Source organism: Rhinatrema bivittatum, chromosome 2 (assembly GCF_901001135.1).
Source record: "Rhinatrema bivittatum chromosome 2, aRhiBiv1.1, whole genome shotgun sequence".
Lineage (NCBI taxonomy): Eukaryota > Metazoa > Chordata > Amphibia > Gymnophiona > Rhinatrematidae > Rhinatrema > Rhinatrema bivittatum.
This window is the reverse complement of record NC_042616.1, coordinates 577,830,668-577,843,658: the sequence shown is the minus strand read 5'-3', so window position 1 is coordinate 577,843,658 and position 12,991 is coordinate 577,830,668. Positions and strand designations below refer to the sequence as shown.

The following is a 12,991-nucleotide window of genomic DNA, read 5'->3' as shown; positions in this document are numbered from 1 at the left end:
CCAATGTCAGGAAATATTTCTTCACGGAGAGGGTGGTGGATGCTTGGAATGCCCTTCCTGAGGAGGTGGTGAAGACTAAATCAGTGAACAATTTCAAAGGTGCATAGGATAAATGCTGTGGATCCCTAAAGATTTGAGGATGGAAATTGAAGAAAAGAGTGCATGGGGGTAACTTGCTGGTGTGGTGGTTACTACCCTTAACCAATAAGCCTGATATTTCTGATGCAACTCCAACATTGCTCTCTGCTTCAACAGCAAGGGGGAATGGGAAATATTGGACTCAGACAGCAACCAATAAGGGCCCTGACTTTGACAGTTTGGGAAACTAAATATGGGGGTGACCTGTATGACGTGGCAGATGCTAACATAAGCTTGCCGGGCAGACTGGATGGACCGATCGGTCCTTTTCTGCCATCATTGTTTCTATGTTTCTAAATCCCTACAGAGAAACCACTTACTAGCCAAAATACTGCACTTCTGTCACACGTGTGCAACACAGACAGACCCTTACCCAATATAGAATAAGGGACTACAAATTAGAAACACACATGCAAACAAAACCGAAATGGAAAACCTGAGAAACCAGACTCTGTGAACACTGGATTACTGAAGAAACAGTAAAATCAAATATATAAGAAATGCACATTCCCAAAGATGGCATATTTCAATCACTGAAAGTCAAAATAAGGCTCTTTTTTTTAAATCTTTATCTGATCTTATTTTTCTAATCGGTCCCAGTCTTTGTTCCCCTTGTCTCTTTTCCTAATTCGTTTTTATTCTTTTTCTTCTCTCTCCTCTTGTCTTCTTTCCTTCCTCCTTCATAAAAAATACACACTCTTGCTCACATGCACGTTCTCACACACATGCTTTCTCTCATTCAGGCTCTCACATGCTCATTGACATGCAGGTTCCCACTCTTCCCCCCCCCCCCCCACACACACACACACACACATACACAGGCTCTCACTCTCACATGCTGTGTTTCACAAGGTTCCCATTCCCTCTCAGACATACAAGCGCTCATGCTACATTCTCGCTCACACACACATCAGACTCTCCCTCTCACAAGCAGGCTTCTGCTCCCACTCTCATGCTCTCTCACACGTAGGTTTCCATTTCTTCACACTTATGCCCCCTTGCACACACACATTTATTTATTTATTTATTTATTTATTTTTAATTTTTATATACCGAAGTTCTTGTAGGGACTACAAATCACTCCGGTTTACATAAAACGAAGAACTGCTCAACAGAGAGCTGAGCTTTACATGGAACAGTAGAACATATGGAACAGTATAACTGGTTGACAATTTAACATAGAGCTAAATAAAGAAATAATAGTTTAACTGGTAATAAATAGTAATAAGTAAAGAAATATAATATATTATATAAGCAGTATAACTATTTAACGTAGCAATAAATATAAATATAAGCAATGCCAAATATATATATGAAATAAAGTAAATTTTTGATCTCAAAGATAATTGTCCAGTTGTAGATATTTTAGAATTAGTACTGGATACAGTGACCATAATTAGGGTAATTAGGATACTTAGTAATTAGGGAGTCTCTGTCACTTAAGCGTCTGGGAAAGCTTGTTGGAAGAGAAAAGTCTTCAGTCTTTTTTTGAATTCTTGATGACTGGGTTCTAGTCTAAGATCTGGGGGAAGCGTGTTCCATAGGTGTGGGCCTGCTGAAGATAGCGCTCGTTTGCTCAATGATGATTTTATTTGTGGAGCAAGCAGTGTTCCTCTGTATGCGCTTCTGATTGGTCTGGAGGAAGTGTGTAGTTGTAGTTGCGAGCTTAATGTGATGGGAGCTAGTTTGTTTGTCGCTTTATGGATGATAGTGAGTACCTTATAGAGTATCCTTTGTTTAATGGGTAGCCAATGTAAGTTCCGGAGGATTGGGGTGATATGATCTTTTTTGTTAGTGCTAGTTAGAATTCTAGCCGCTGAATTCTGAACCATCTGTAATGGTTTGATGGTGTTGGCGGGTATACCAAGTAGCAGGGAATTGCAATAGTCTAGCTTAGAAAGAATGATGGATTGTAGTACTAGCCTGAAGTCGGAGAAGTGAAGGAGGGGTTTAAGTTTTTTGAGGACTTGCAGTTTGTAAAAGCAGTCCTTTGTGGTATTGTTTACGAACTTTTTTAGGTTTAGATGATTATCAAGCCATGCTCCAAGGTCTCTGATGTCAGATGAGAATGAGTTGTTTGTGTTTGGTAGAGAAAGGCTGGAAGAGATTGTGCGTGGATCCTGGGAGACAATGAGCATTTCGGTTTTATTAGCATTCACTACTAAGATGAGGCTTGAGAGTAGGTTTTTGATGGGCTGTAGGCATTCGTTCCAGTAAGTGATGGTTTTTTGAAGGGATTCTGTAATCGGAAGGAGGATTTGTATGTCGTCTGCATATAGGTATTAGGTGAGCTTAAGGTTTGAGAGTAGATGGCAGAGAGGGATCTCACTCTCACATGCTGTGTCTCACAAGGTTCCCATTCCCTCTGACATACAAGCGCTCATGCTACATTCTCGCTCACACACACATCAGACTCTCCCTCTCACAAGCAGGCTTCTGCTCCCACTCTCATGCTCTCTCACACGTAGGTTTCCATTTCTTCACACTTATGCCCCCTTGCACACACACACATGGTCTTACTTCCACATGCTTTCTTACACACACACCTTCTCCAATCCATGTTTTTCTCATAACACCCCACTAGGCAGGCTCCCATTCACGCCAACACTCCCCCCACCCCCCCAGGTAAGCTGCCATTTACTCCCACAAATGCAAAATCCAGGCAGTCTCCCCATTGGGAGCTGAAGAGGAAGCCCATTCTGCTGTTGCTCCTGTGCTATTCAAAACATTTTTGCAGCTACCCTTTCTCTATGCTGATCTTATGCATTGCCTCCCTTCTTCGGCTGCTGCTGTGCTGGGTGTGCACACTTGCAGTGCCGGGCCTGTTCATGGGGGCCCTGCCACAGAACCTTTTCTCAGGCTACAGGGCAACACTAAGTGGGTGGGCAGGGCCACCTGTGGCGATGCTACTGTTTGGATTATATGGTAGCATCCCTTCACCTCTTTGTTCTGAGGATGGGTCTGTGGGAATTCTCTCTGACCTACTACCTGATCAGACGGAGTATTCTTCACCACAGGAACACCTTTTGTACTCAAATTCTTGGACAGACTGGGTAAGGCATTGGGAGTCAGTCTGCAAGGAGAAGGACTTGCGCACTGAAGTGTTGGGGCTTCTCCAGATTCTGGAAACTGCATGTGCATCAATCCCAATTCACTCAGTCTTCTGGATTTACAACAAGAATATGGGAGAATCCAGCATACTTGTGCCCCAGTAGCCAGGAAACTGGATCTCAAATATAGAGTTCATCTAACCCCCTAGGTTTGGGGTGGCCAGCTACCACAGCAGTCAGAGATAGTGGAGTCTGCGCTAAAGCAGGCTAAGACCAGGATTGTCTTCAGCACCTACTGGAGAAGGACTCTAGACTATTGCATAATTTTGGAAAGAAAGTCTTTCAGAGCTTGATGCTGACAACACCGTCCACCAATTCTGCATGGTGCAATACTTATATGATTGTACTGGCAAGCTGAAGCCCTCTGTAGTCTCTGGACAGAAAATAGGTAGATTATCAGCAGGCTTTTCTGTATGCGGAGGAGGGGGGAGCATCATCCTCTGTTCAATGAGTGGGCGATAGATACCATGAAAGGGATTCTATTCCCACTGTTTCCTTTATTGCAAGAAGTCAGGGGGCTGAGACCCATTCTGGATTTATGAAGACTGATCAAGAGCCTGTTAAGGGAGAAGTTCAAAATAAACTCTTCCCACACCCTCCTGCCCTTCATTCAAGCAGGAGACTGGATGTGCGCCTTGAATCTGAAAGATGTGTATGCTCATATATCCTCCATTGCAGCCATTAGGAATGGAATACCTCTGTTTTCATAGATTCCTCTCCTCTCGCTACCAATACAGGGCCTCCCTTTTGGGCTCTCTGCAGCTCCAAAGGTCTTCATGACCTTTTGGAGCCACAGAGCAGTAGCAGTGGTGCAACTAGTAAGTGGGGCCTTCCTAAGCAGGGGTATTGGATTTCCTGCAGAAAATGATCCAGTTCCTTCAGTCGCTGGGCTTTCATTATCAACTTCACTAAGTTGAACCTTGTTCTGACCAAAGAATCAAATTCATCAAAGCATGGATCGGTTTCCTGGAGGAGAGAGTAAGCATTCTGCCTTTAAGCTTTGCTCCAGAGCCTAGTACAGTGGAATCAAATCCTGGCCTGAAGTTTTGGTTGTCCTGGGACACACAGCAGCAGCAGTGCATGTGGTTCTCATGATCCACCTTAACATGTGGATTCTCCAGTGTGGCTTCCACACTCAGTTGAATCAGTTGCTTTTGTCTCTTGTCATTCCTAGTAAGGGTCACTACAGATATGAAAGACTCTCTCCAGTAGTAGTTAGGCCCAAACATTCTGGAGATAGGAGCTCCTGTTAAGCTTCTGTTTCATCAAGCAAAACCGGCAATGGATGCATTCACCAGGATATGGGACGTGCACAAGAGCTCTTTCCAAAACCAAGAAGTCTGGTCATCAGCAGAATGTCTGTCTGTTTCAGATGAATCTCCTTGAACTATGAGCAATCTGACATTGAAAGTGTGTGTGTGGGGGGGGGGGGGGGGTGTTTCATCTTTGGAGAAAGAGAATTCTGATCCAAATCAACAAGCAAGGCAGCACAGGGTTGTGGATCTTCTGGCAGGAATTTCTAAGAATTTGGGAATGGGCTTGTAGACACAAAGCCTTTCTACAAGCATCTTTCCTTCTCGGGTTCTCAGACATGTTGGCAGATTGCCTCAGCAGAGTGTCTTGTTCACATGAGTGGTCTGTAGATCAAACAGTAGCAGACAGATTGTTCAGTCTCTGCAGTCACCCGTTGATTGATTTTGCTCACATCAAAGTACAACAGGAAAGTAGAAACATTCTACTCCATTCTTTAAAGCAATTTCAGATCTGCTCCAGATGCTTTTCTGCTCAAGTGGGATGCAGATCTTCTGTTTACTTTTCCACCAATTCCATTGGTGGTGAAAACAGTACAGAAGGCACTTAGACAGTGTGCACTTGATCCTCATTGCTCCATTGTGGCTAAGACAAATGTAGTTCTCTTACTTCATCAGTTTGTCTATCAGTCCTACGATCCCTCTGGGATCTGATATGACTTTGCAAGAGGAGTGTCTGTCATTTGAACCTTCCTTCTTCCAACTTGACATTGATGTTGAGTGCTCGCTAGTCTCATCACTTTCATTGTCCAAGGAAGTTGAGGGCATTGTAATCTCTTATCAGAAAGCTTTCTACTAGAAGAGCTTACAGTTTTTTAAATGGAAAAGATTTTCATCTTGGTGTCAAGCTCCCTGGATCCGTTTGTCTGCAAGCTAAAGGAGTTGCTATGGTACTTATTTTCCCTCTCCTTCTCTGGTGTCATTACATTATTGGTCAAGGTGCATATCTGTGCTATTGTGGCTTATGTTCAAGTAAATGACAAACCAATGTCCATGCATTTTTTTAGTGCAGAATTTCATGAAAGACTTGTGGTGTAGGAGACCATGGGATCTCAATGTTATATTGATACAACTTATGAAACTTTATGAGCTATTAGTTGACTTCTTTAAAATTCCTCACCTGGAAAGAAGTGTTTCTAGTCCCCATTAGGTCCAGTGAGCTTTAGGCATTGGTTCATTACTTGTCATGCATACAGTTTTTCCAAAACAGAGTGGTGCTTTGCGCTCATTCCAAATTTCTGCCCAAAATAGTTTTGGCTTTTCATCTGAATCAAACCATTGTGTTGCCCACATTCTTTTCAAGACCTCATGCATATGAAGGGGAGAAGGCCCCTCCATTCACTAGATTGCAAAAGAGTCTTGGCATATTTATTTAAAGAGAACTCAATCCCTTAGTCAGACTTCTCAACTTTTTGTTTCTTAGAATCCTATCAGACTGGGAATAGCAGTTGCCAAGCGCACATTGTCCGAGTGGCTGGCAGACTATATTGTGCATTGCTATGCTCTGGTTGGCTTCCAGATCACTCTATCAAGGCTCATTAAGTAAGAGCCCTGGCTATCTTGGTGGCTTATCAAGCCATGCCTATTGAAAACAATTGCAAAGTTGCAACTTGGGCGTTGGTTCACAATACCTCATCCTATTACAGTCTTAGACAACCTATCAAGAAGTCACAGGAACTTTAGGCAAGTAGATCTGTGTAGCCTATTCACCCTGTAGTCCACTCTTAACAGGGGTCCGGGTAGTGTTTTTCAAGAGGTACCCCGCTGTAACCCTCTGCATGGGACTTTTCATGTGTCATGGCTACTTCAGCTCTGCATGTTGACAGAGAAAGCAAATTTGCTTACTGCAAATGGGGTTCTCCACAGACAGAATGAAATAGCCATGCTTAATATCCGCCTGTCTCCCTGGAGAATTGACTGACTACCTAGCTAAAGCTAAGCTCTGCAATCAACTGAGGGGCTCATGAGGGAGTCAACATATGCTCAGAGCAAAAGCTCTTTGAGATAGGAGAGAAGGGTCAATTCAATGCCGTTGGATAATATCACCTTGCTTATTCATCTTGCTGTCTACAAAGAACCTCATTTACTGTAAGCAAACTGTTTTCTCAAATAATCTGTTGTTTCACTAGGAGCTGTGTCAGTGTCGACCATCTGATGGAAACTGTTCATGTTGTAAGGAGTGCATGCTCTGCCTGGGCACACTGTGGGATGAATGCTGTGACTGTGTTGGTAAGTTAATATTGTTACTACCTTTTCTTTTCATTTCATTTAATACTCTACATTTAGAGTGTTGTAAGTTTATTTAGAGGATAATTTTCAAAGGGACTTCTATGGGTAAATTTGCATGCATGTGTGGTGATCATATGCATACTTACCCAGCCTGAGGAGAAGCATTCCTTGGGTCAGATTTGAGGAGATTATGTGCATACTTCTTGAATTTTAAAGTATGAATGTAAATTTTCACAAAACAATTGTGCTGACATTTTAGTACATGCAACATATGTGGGTAGATTTGTTGGGATCATTTTCAAAGCAGACTTGGGCGTGTAAAACCACTTTTCAAATTGGTGTAACATTTATGCATATTTGCTGACTTTTTTTTTTTAATACTTTATATTAAAATGGCCCCCTTAAGGGCTGTGAAAAATGAACATCAAAAAGTGGAGTGGAGGAGTAGTCTAGTGATTTAGAGCAGCAGGTTGTGAACTTGTCACTCCTTGTGACCGTGGGCAAGTCACTTCACGCTCCATTGCCTCAGTTACAAACATCTAGGGAGATTTACTAAGCCACGATAAGTCTAATAATTGAAAAACAGCTGCATTATTTTATCTAAAACTCAAAAGTTCTAGATATTTTCCTGTGTGACCTTCGATACACTAATCTATGTCCTAATGCTCCTGTGCTCAAATTTAAAGGGCCATGTGGCCTGAAAAAGGCCCCTCTCAAAGTGCAAAAATCCACCCTGAGAGTCTGTTTAGACCCCTGCTGCCTGTCAGCCCTGCAGTGTAAAAAGAAAAACATTCTATGCTGTGACCCCTTTCTAAAATCTTACCCCCTTTAAAGAAATACTTCAACCCCACCCCTCCACAGGGCATCCTGCCCTCCTGGCATCCTTCCACCTACCCACCTCCACCATTAGAAAGTTCCTGGTGTCTAGTGGCCTCCCACACATACCCTAACCCACTCCTGGACCTCTCCATACCTGTAAAAGGTAGCCTGGTGGTCTAGTGGCAGCCCGGAGCACCCCCTAGCTCTAGGCTGGTCGATGCCCTCTTCCAGAATGGTGGCGGCTGGCCTTTGTCCCTATCACATGATAGGGGCAATGTGGGTGGGTAGCAGCAAAAGAGTCCAAATCGGACAAAGTACAGCTATCTATGAAATATGATTTTAGAATTTTGAATTGACATTTAACATGTTCATAGAATCAGCAAGTTCAGTGGTTCTAAACTCTGGTTCTTGAAGGCTGCAAGCCAGTTTATAAGAGTAATCAGAATATGCAAACTATCTCAATTGTTGGAACAAGCAAATGCAGATATACCTGATGAATGTTCATTGTAGATATTCTGAAACCCAGCCCATTTGTGACTTTCAAGGGTTGGAGTTGATGATGGAATAAGGCCCATGTTATTTGTTAGGATCAGTCTTTAAAAAAACAAACAAACAGAAAAAACCCCAAAACTTCTAGGGGTCAATATTCAGCCAAGGCTATCTGGCTATATTATCCACATAACGAAAACTGGATATTCAGTAACAAAATTGCATTAATGAATATACCTGATTTTAAAACCAAGTTATCTATATAAGTTTTTAGGACTAGTCTGTCATGACCAGGTTTACCCAGGTAACGCTGACTAAGCTATCCAGATAAGTTAGCTCTGTCTTGGAATGCCTCAGATTTATTCTAGTAAGTTTTTCCAGTTGCCATCAGTGTAGTGGGATTTTTAAATCCTGTGATTTTTGTCCATTCTGCTTGCCTCAGAGGACGAGCAGAATGGAACCCCAGTAATGGGTGAGATCATTCAATGGGCATGCCATTATGCCACATGTCCATACAGGGCCTTTTCTCTTCTTTTCCGCAGAACCCACCTGTCACAGTTTCTCACTCTTCCTGCTTCAGCTGTTTTTATTTTTCAGCAAAGTTGGCAGGTTTATTAATCACAAGGCCCTATGATCTTGTTTCTTTCCCTCTTAGTGTCATAGATTTTGTGGTCATTTTTCTAAGTTTTTTCTGTTGCATGTGGTGGTACACCAGCTGATAGGTGCAATGATAAGCACTAACCACTCATGGTCAAATGAATTCAACTTCACTTTCCTTATTTTTCATCTAGTCATGGATAAGCAAACCGGTGGCTTCCAGTAATGCCCCTAGTGTTCCAGGGTTATGTGTATCATGGATTCCCATGATAGATGGATCCTGTTCCTAGGGGTATCACCTGACATCAGGGGGTGTCGCCTGTGCGAGACTGACACCAAAAGGACAACAGTAACATCTGGAGCTGATAGAGAAGCCCATTTCATCAGAACCATAGACCTCGATGGAACTGTAAGCTGCACTGAATGCTGGTGATCCTTTGAAACTGAAGGGGCATCATAAGGACTAGGGAAACAGACTATCGCCCGTTTCCTTTGAAGAAGGCGACTTATTCTGCATCTTTGATTCTGGCATTGGGGAGTTCTGATGTCAGGAATCTGTCTCCATCTGTGCAATGTACCAGGAATGGGGATATTCTGGCTGCAGCTGTGGACCGTTCAAAGTGGTCCCATGGAGAGCAAAGCTCATCCTTGAAGTAGTCCCATGAACTGCACCAGTCTTTGAGGATTCAGTTATCAGCCATCAATACTCCTCTGTTTTCTCATGAAGACATGGCCACCCCTGCCTTGCAGTTGATGCTAGCATCAGCAATTTTCAATGAGGAACTAGATAGTAAGATCCATCAGGGCTTGGAGAAGGCGATGCCAAGTTTTGGTGCCCCGGCATTGAGATAGATGCAAACTGAAGTCTCAAGTCCATCCAGCAGCTCAGTCCCAGTGCCAGTGCTGGTTCATGAAGGGGAATTGTTGTCAATTGCAGCTGCCCTGATGATCTCCAGCCATCAGAGGAGGAGGCTTTCCTGAGACACAAGAGCTCCTTGGGTGCCAGACTCCAAACAGACAAGTGCTTCCCTCTAAGGCCTTATCTGTTTTCTGGGTCTTCACTACTGGAGTGTCAGTGAGGATCTGACCCAGAGTACTCCTGAACGTACGACTACAGATCTGGCGATGTCTCTGAAGAAGGATCAACAGGTCTCCCCTCTGACCCCTCCCCTCCACCAGAGAGAAAAAAGTCCCTTCCAGAGGATCTTCCTTTTATGGAGGAGGGTATTCTTCTTCCTTTGACAGAGGATGAAACCAGGGATAAAATGTTGGACATTTTCTAATTCATGAAACCTAAGGAGGAAATGGTGTAGGCAGAACTACATAAATCATAAACTGTTTAAGCTTATGTTTTATATCATAGTCTTTCAGAATGAAACTCTTCCTGTTTGTCTTGGTTTAATGGATTTTCATGAAGGGGTTTTAAGTCTATCACAAATTTATTGCAAACAGTTATCTCAAACTGTGTTTTGTTTTTTTTTCCTTGATTTGTCTCCCTTATTTTTTATGCAAATGAATGGATGCCTAAAACTAATGGTATGTGCGTACCATTTGTTTTGTACATTCATTTGTTAAGATACGTGCTTAGCAGCGAAATGAATGAAATGAATAGGCGCACAAATGTACATCCCTAGTGGCTAGAATCAATCTGGATGAGTTCCTAGAAGTTCATGGTACGAAGGGTGCTCATATTGGCAATATTCTCCAACAAATAGTGAAGATCCAGGGAAATGAATAGGCTCACGAATGCACATTCCTACCACCCACATCTAATAGCTGCAATTTTTTTTTAAAGATTTTCCATCGCCATATTTCTTATCTGATCAGGAATATCTTTTGAGTTTTACATTTCTTGTTTGTCATGAACATAAATGTAATGCAATATTGTCTGCTGTATGTCCACATATTTAAGGATATTATAGAATAAATGTCAGATCTCTTTGAGGTCAGCCTGAAGATTTATTTATTTATTATTTTTATATACCGACATTCGATCTCAATTGAGATATCACACAGGTTTACATTCAGGTACTGTAGGTATTTCTCTATCCCCAGAGGGCCTTACAATCTGTTTTTGTACCTGAGGCAATGGAGGGTAAAGTGACTTGCCCAAGGTCACAAGGAAGCGACAGCCCACTGCTCTAACCACTATAAATAAATATATGTCCAGTTTTTCAGAAAGCTATCATATGCTGATGTCATTTTGGGATGAATTTTCAAAGGCATTTATGCATGTAAATGGTATGTTATAAAATTGACCAGGGTTTGTGCATGTAAAAGTATGTGTGATATCTGATTTTGTGCACTTTTATGCACACAAAAAAAGATGTTTGGGGGGCAGAGGTGGGGTAGAGTTTGGATTTATATGCATTATTTTTTTTCAAAAGTTGTTACAAAGAGTAGGTATGAATTTTGTGCAGATGGGTTTCTGTGCATACTTTAGCATACATTTTCAAAGCAAACTTTGGAAGTTGGTATAGGTTATGTGCATAGCTACCACGTTACCTGTGATGTTAAAAATTACCCTCCTTATGATGATAGCGTAGTGTACTGAACATAGTAAATGACAGCAGAAAAAGACCAAAATAGCCTATCCATTCTATCCTGCAAGGTCTTTAGGGTTGTCACTGCCACTTCATGCAGGTTACCTTGTACCTTTCTTGGAAGTGTAGTACAGTCATTTCAATATAGTTTTTGAATTGAACCACTCAGTTCTCCTTTATATATTATCCCAGTGTTTTGTTTCTATCTTAGTGCCAATAAGGGATCCTCTATGTTTATCCCACACTTTACTGAATTCTGCTAGTGTCTTTCTCTGGGCTGCTCCTTTGGGTGGCGGGGGAAAGAGGGTCATTTTATGCATCCACCACCCTTTCTGTGAAAGCATAATTTATGATGTTCCGGAGCCTCTCCTTGTAGCTTTAAACTGAGACCCCCTACTTCTACAGCTTCCTTCCCAGTTGTGTTATGTTTTTCAGGTATCTGTCATCTACTCTAGGGCACACATTTTTAGTCTCGTATGTCTTTTGGTGCAGTCCCCATATTCCCTGGATCACTTTAGCCTACCCTTTTTGAGAGAAGGCCTCCTGTGGAAGACTTTATCACAAAAAGTGTGTGGGGGTGTGTGTGTGTGTTTTTTATTGCATATTGTGCTAGGTGTTCTATACTGATATTTTGGTTTTGAAGAAGTGTGGTAGCTTTATTGGCTATCAGCATACTCCTCATAGAAGGATTTGTTTGAGTTTTTAGCTCTTGATCATTGTACTAATTTCAAAATGAATGTCTTTCCCCATTGTTAAATTGGTATTGCATTTCCTGAGAGCAGCCTTTCCCCCACCCATCCCTATAGCATTTTTTTAAATACTACTTTTAAAATGTATTTTACATTTCTGTTCTACTTTTCCATACAGCTCAAAGTGGATTACAACAACAAAAATACAGTAGAAATACATAATAGATTATTAAATCAGGATGATAAATAAAATCCATAAGGTCCATATTCAGAAGCATTTAGACATATATCTCAGAAGTCAGACTAAATTAATATTTGTGTATTTCGCCAGCTATATTTTAGCCGGCTATCTTATTAACTGACTAGAATTTAGCTGGATTAACTTAATGGTATTTGGGGACATTTCAGGGAGGAGTTACATTAGCTGTCTTAAGTTATCTGGCTAACTCTGATATTCAGTGTTAGCTGGCTAACAGGTCTATCCAGTACTGAGCGGTAGGAAGAGCTGCGTTAGTGCCCGGCGCACCCGTGGTTGCCGCACGCACAGTGCAGCACACCTACCGCTCGATCCTGAACTATAATTTCATGCAAATGTAAACCGCGTCTAAGAAGGATCCGTGAAGCGTTAGGCCCGCGCAACCCATTTTACTGGATAGAGCGTCTATACAGTATCCTGGGTGCGCGGGTCTAACGCTTCACGCCACGCTGGTATCTGTCATTTCAAATGTCATTTGAAATGACAGATACCAGGAAGTCGGGACTGCCAGTCCCCCCTCCCCTCCTCCCGAAGCTGAGCGCGAAAAGCAGCCTTGCTCCAGGAGGAGGGGAGAAGGGACTGGCAGTACGAAGCGGCGAAGCGACTTACTTTTTGCACCCCCCTCCGGACATCGGACGACCTCTCCTGCCTCCAGCTGCTCGCGAAGATGGACGCCTACAAAAAGTAAGTCGCTTCGCCGCTTCACACTGTCAGTGTCTCTTCTTCCCTCCTCCCGGAGCAAGGCTGCTTTTCGCGCCCTGCTTCCTCCCGAAGAGACGTTTGGCGTCGCGGCATGTGACGTCACATCTTG

General features: G+C 42.5%; 1 protein-coding gene across 3 annotated transcripts in view; it reads left to right on the top strand.

The window, feature by feature from the left end:
• The window catches only part of TWSG1 (twisted gastrulation BMP signaling modulator 1), a 90,917-nt gene that overhangs the window by 49,115 nt on the left and 28,811 nt on the right, over positions 1-12,991 (top strand). For all 3 annotated transcript variants that reach the window (XM_029590999.1, XM_029590998.1, XM_029591000.1), the window contains one exon: positions 6,688-6,787. In XM_029590999.1, the coding sequence (XP_029446859.1) occupies positions 6,688-6,787 (100 nt within the window). The remainder of the gene's footprint in view (positions 1-6,687; positions 6,788-12,991) is intronic.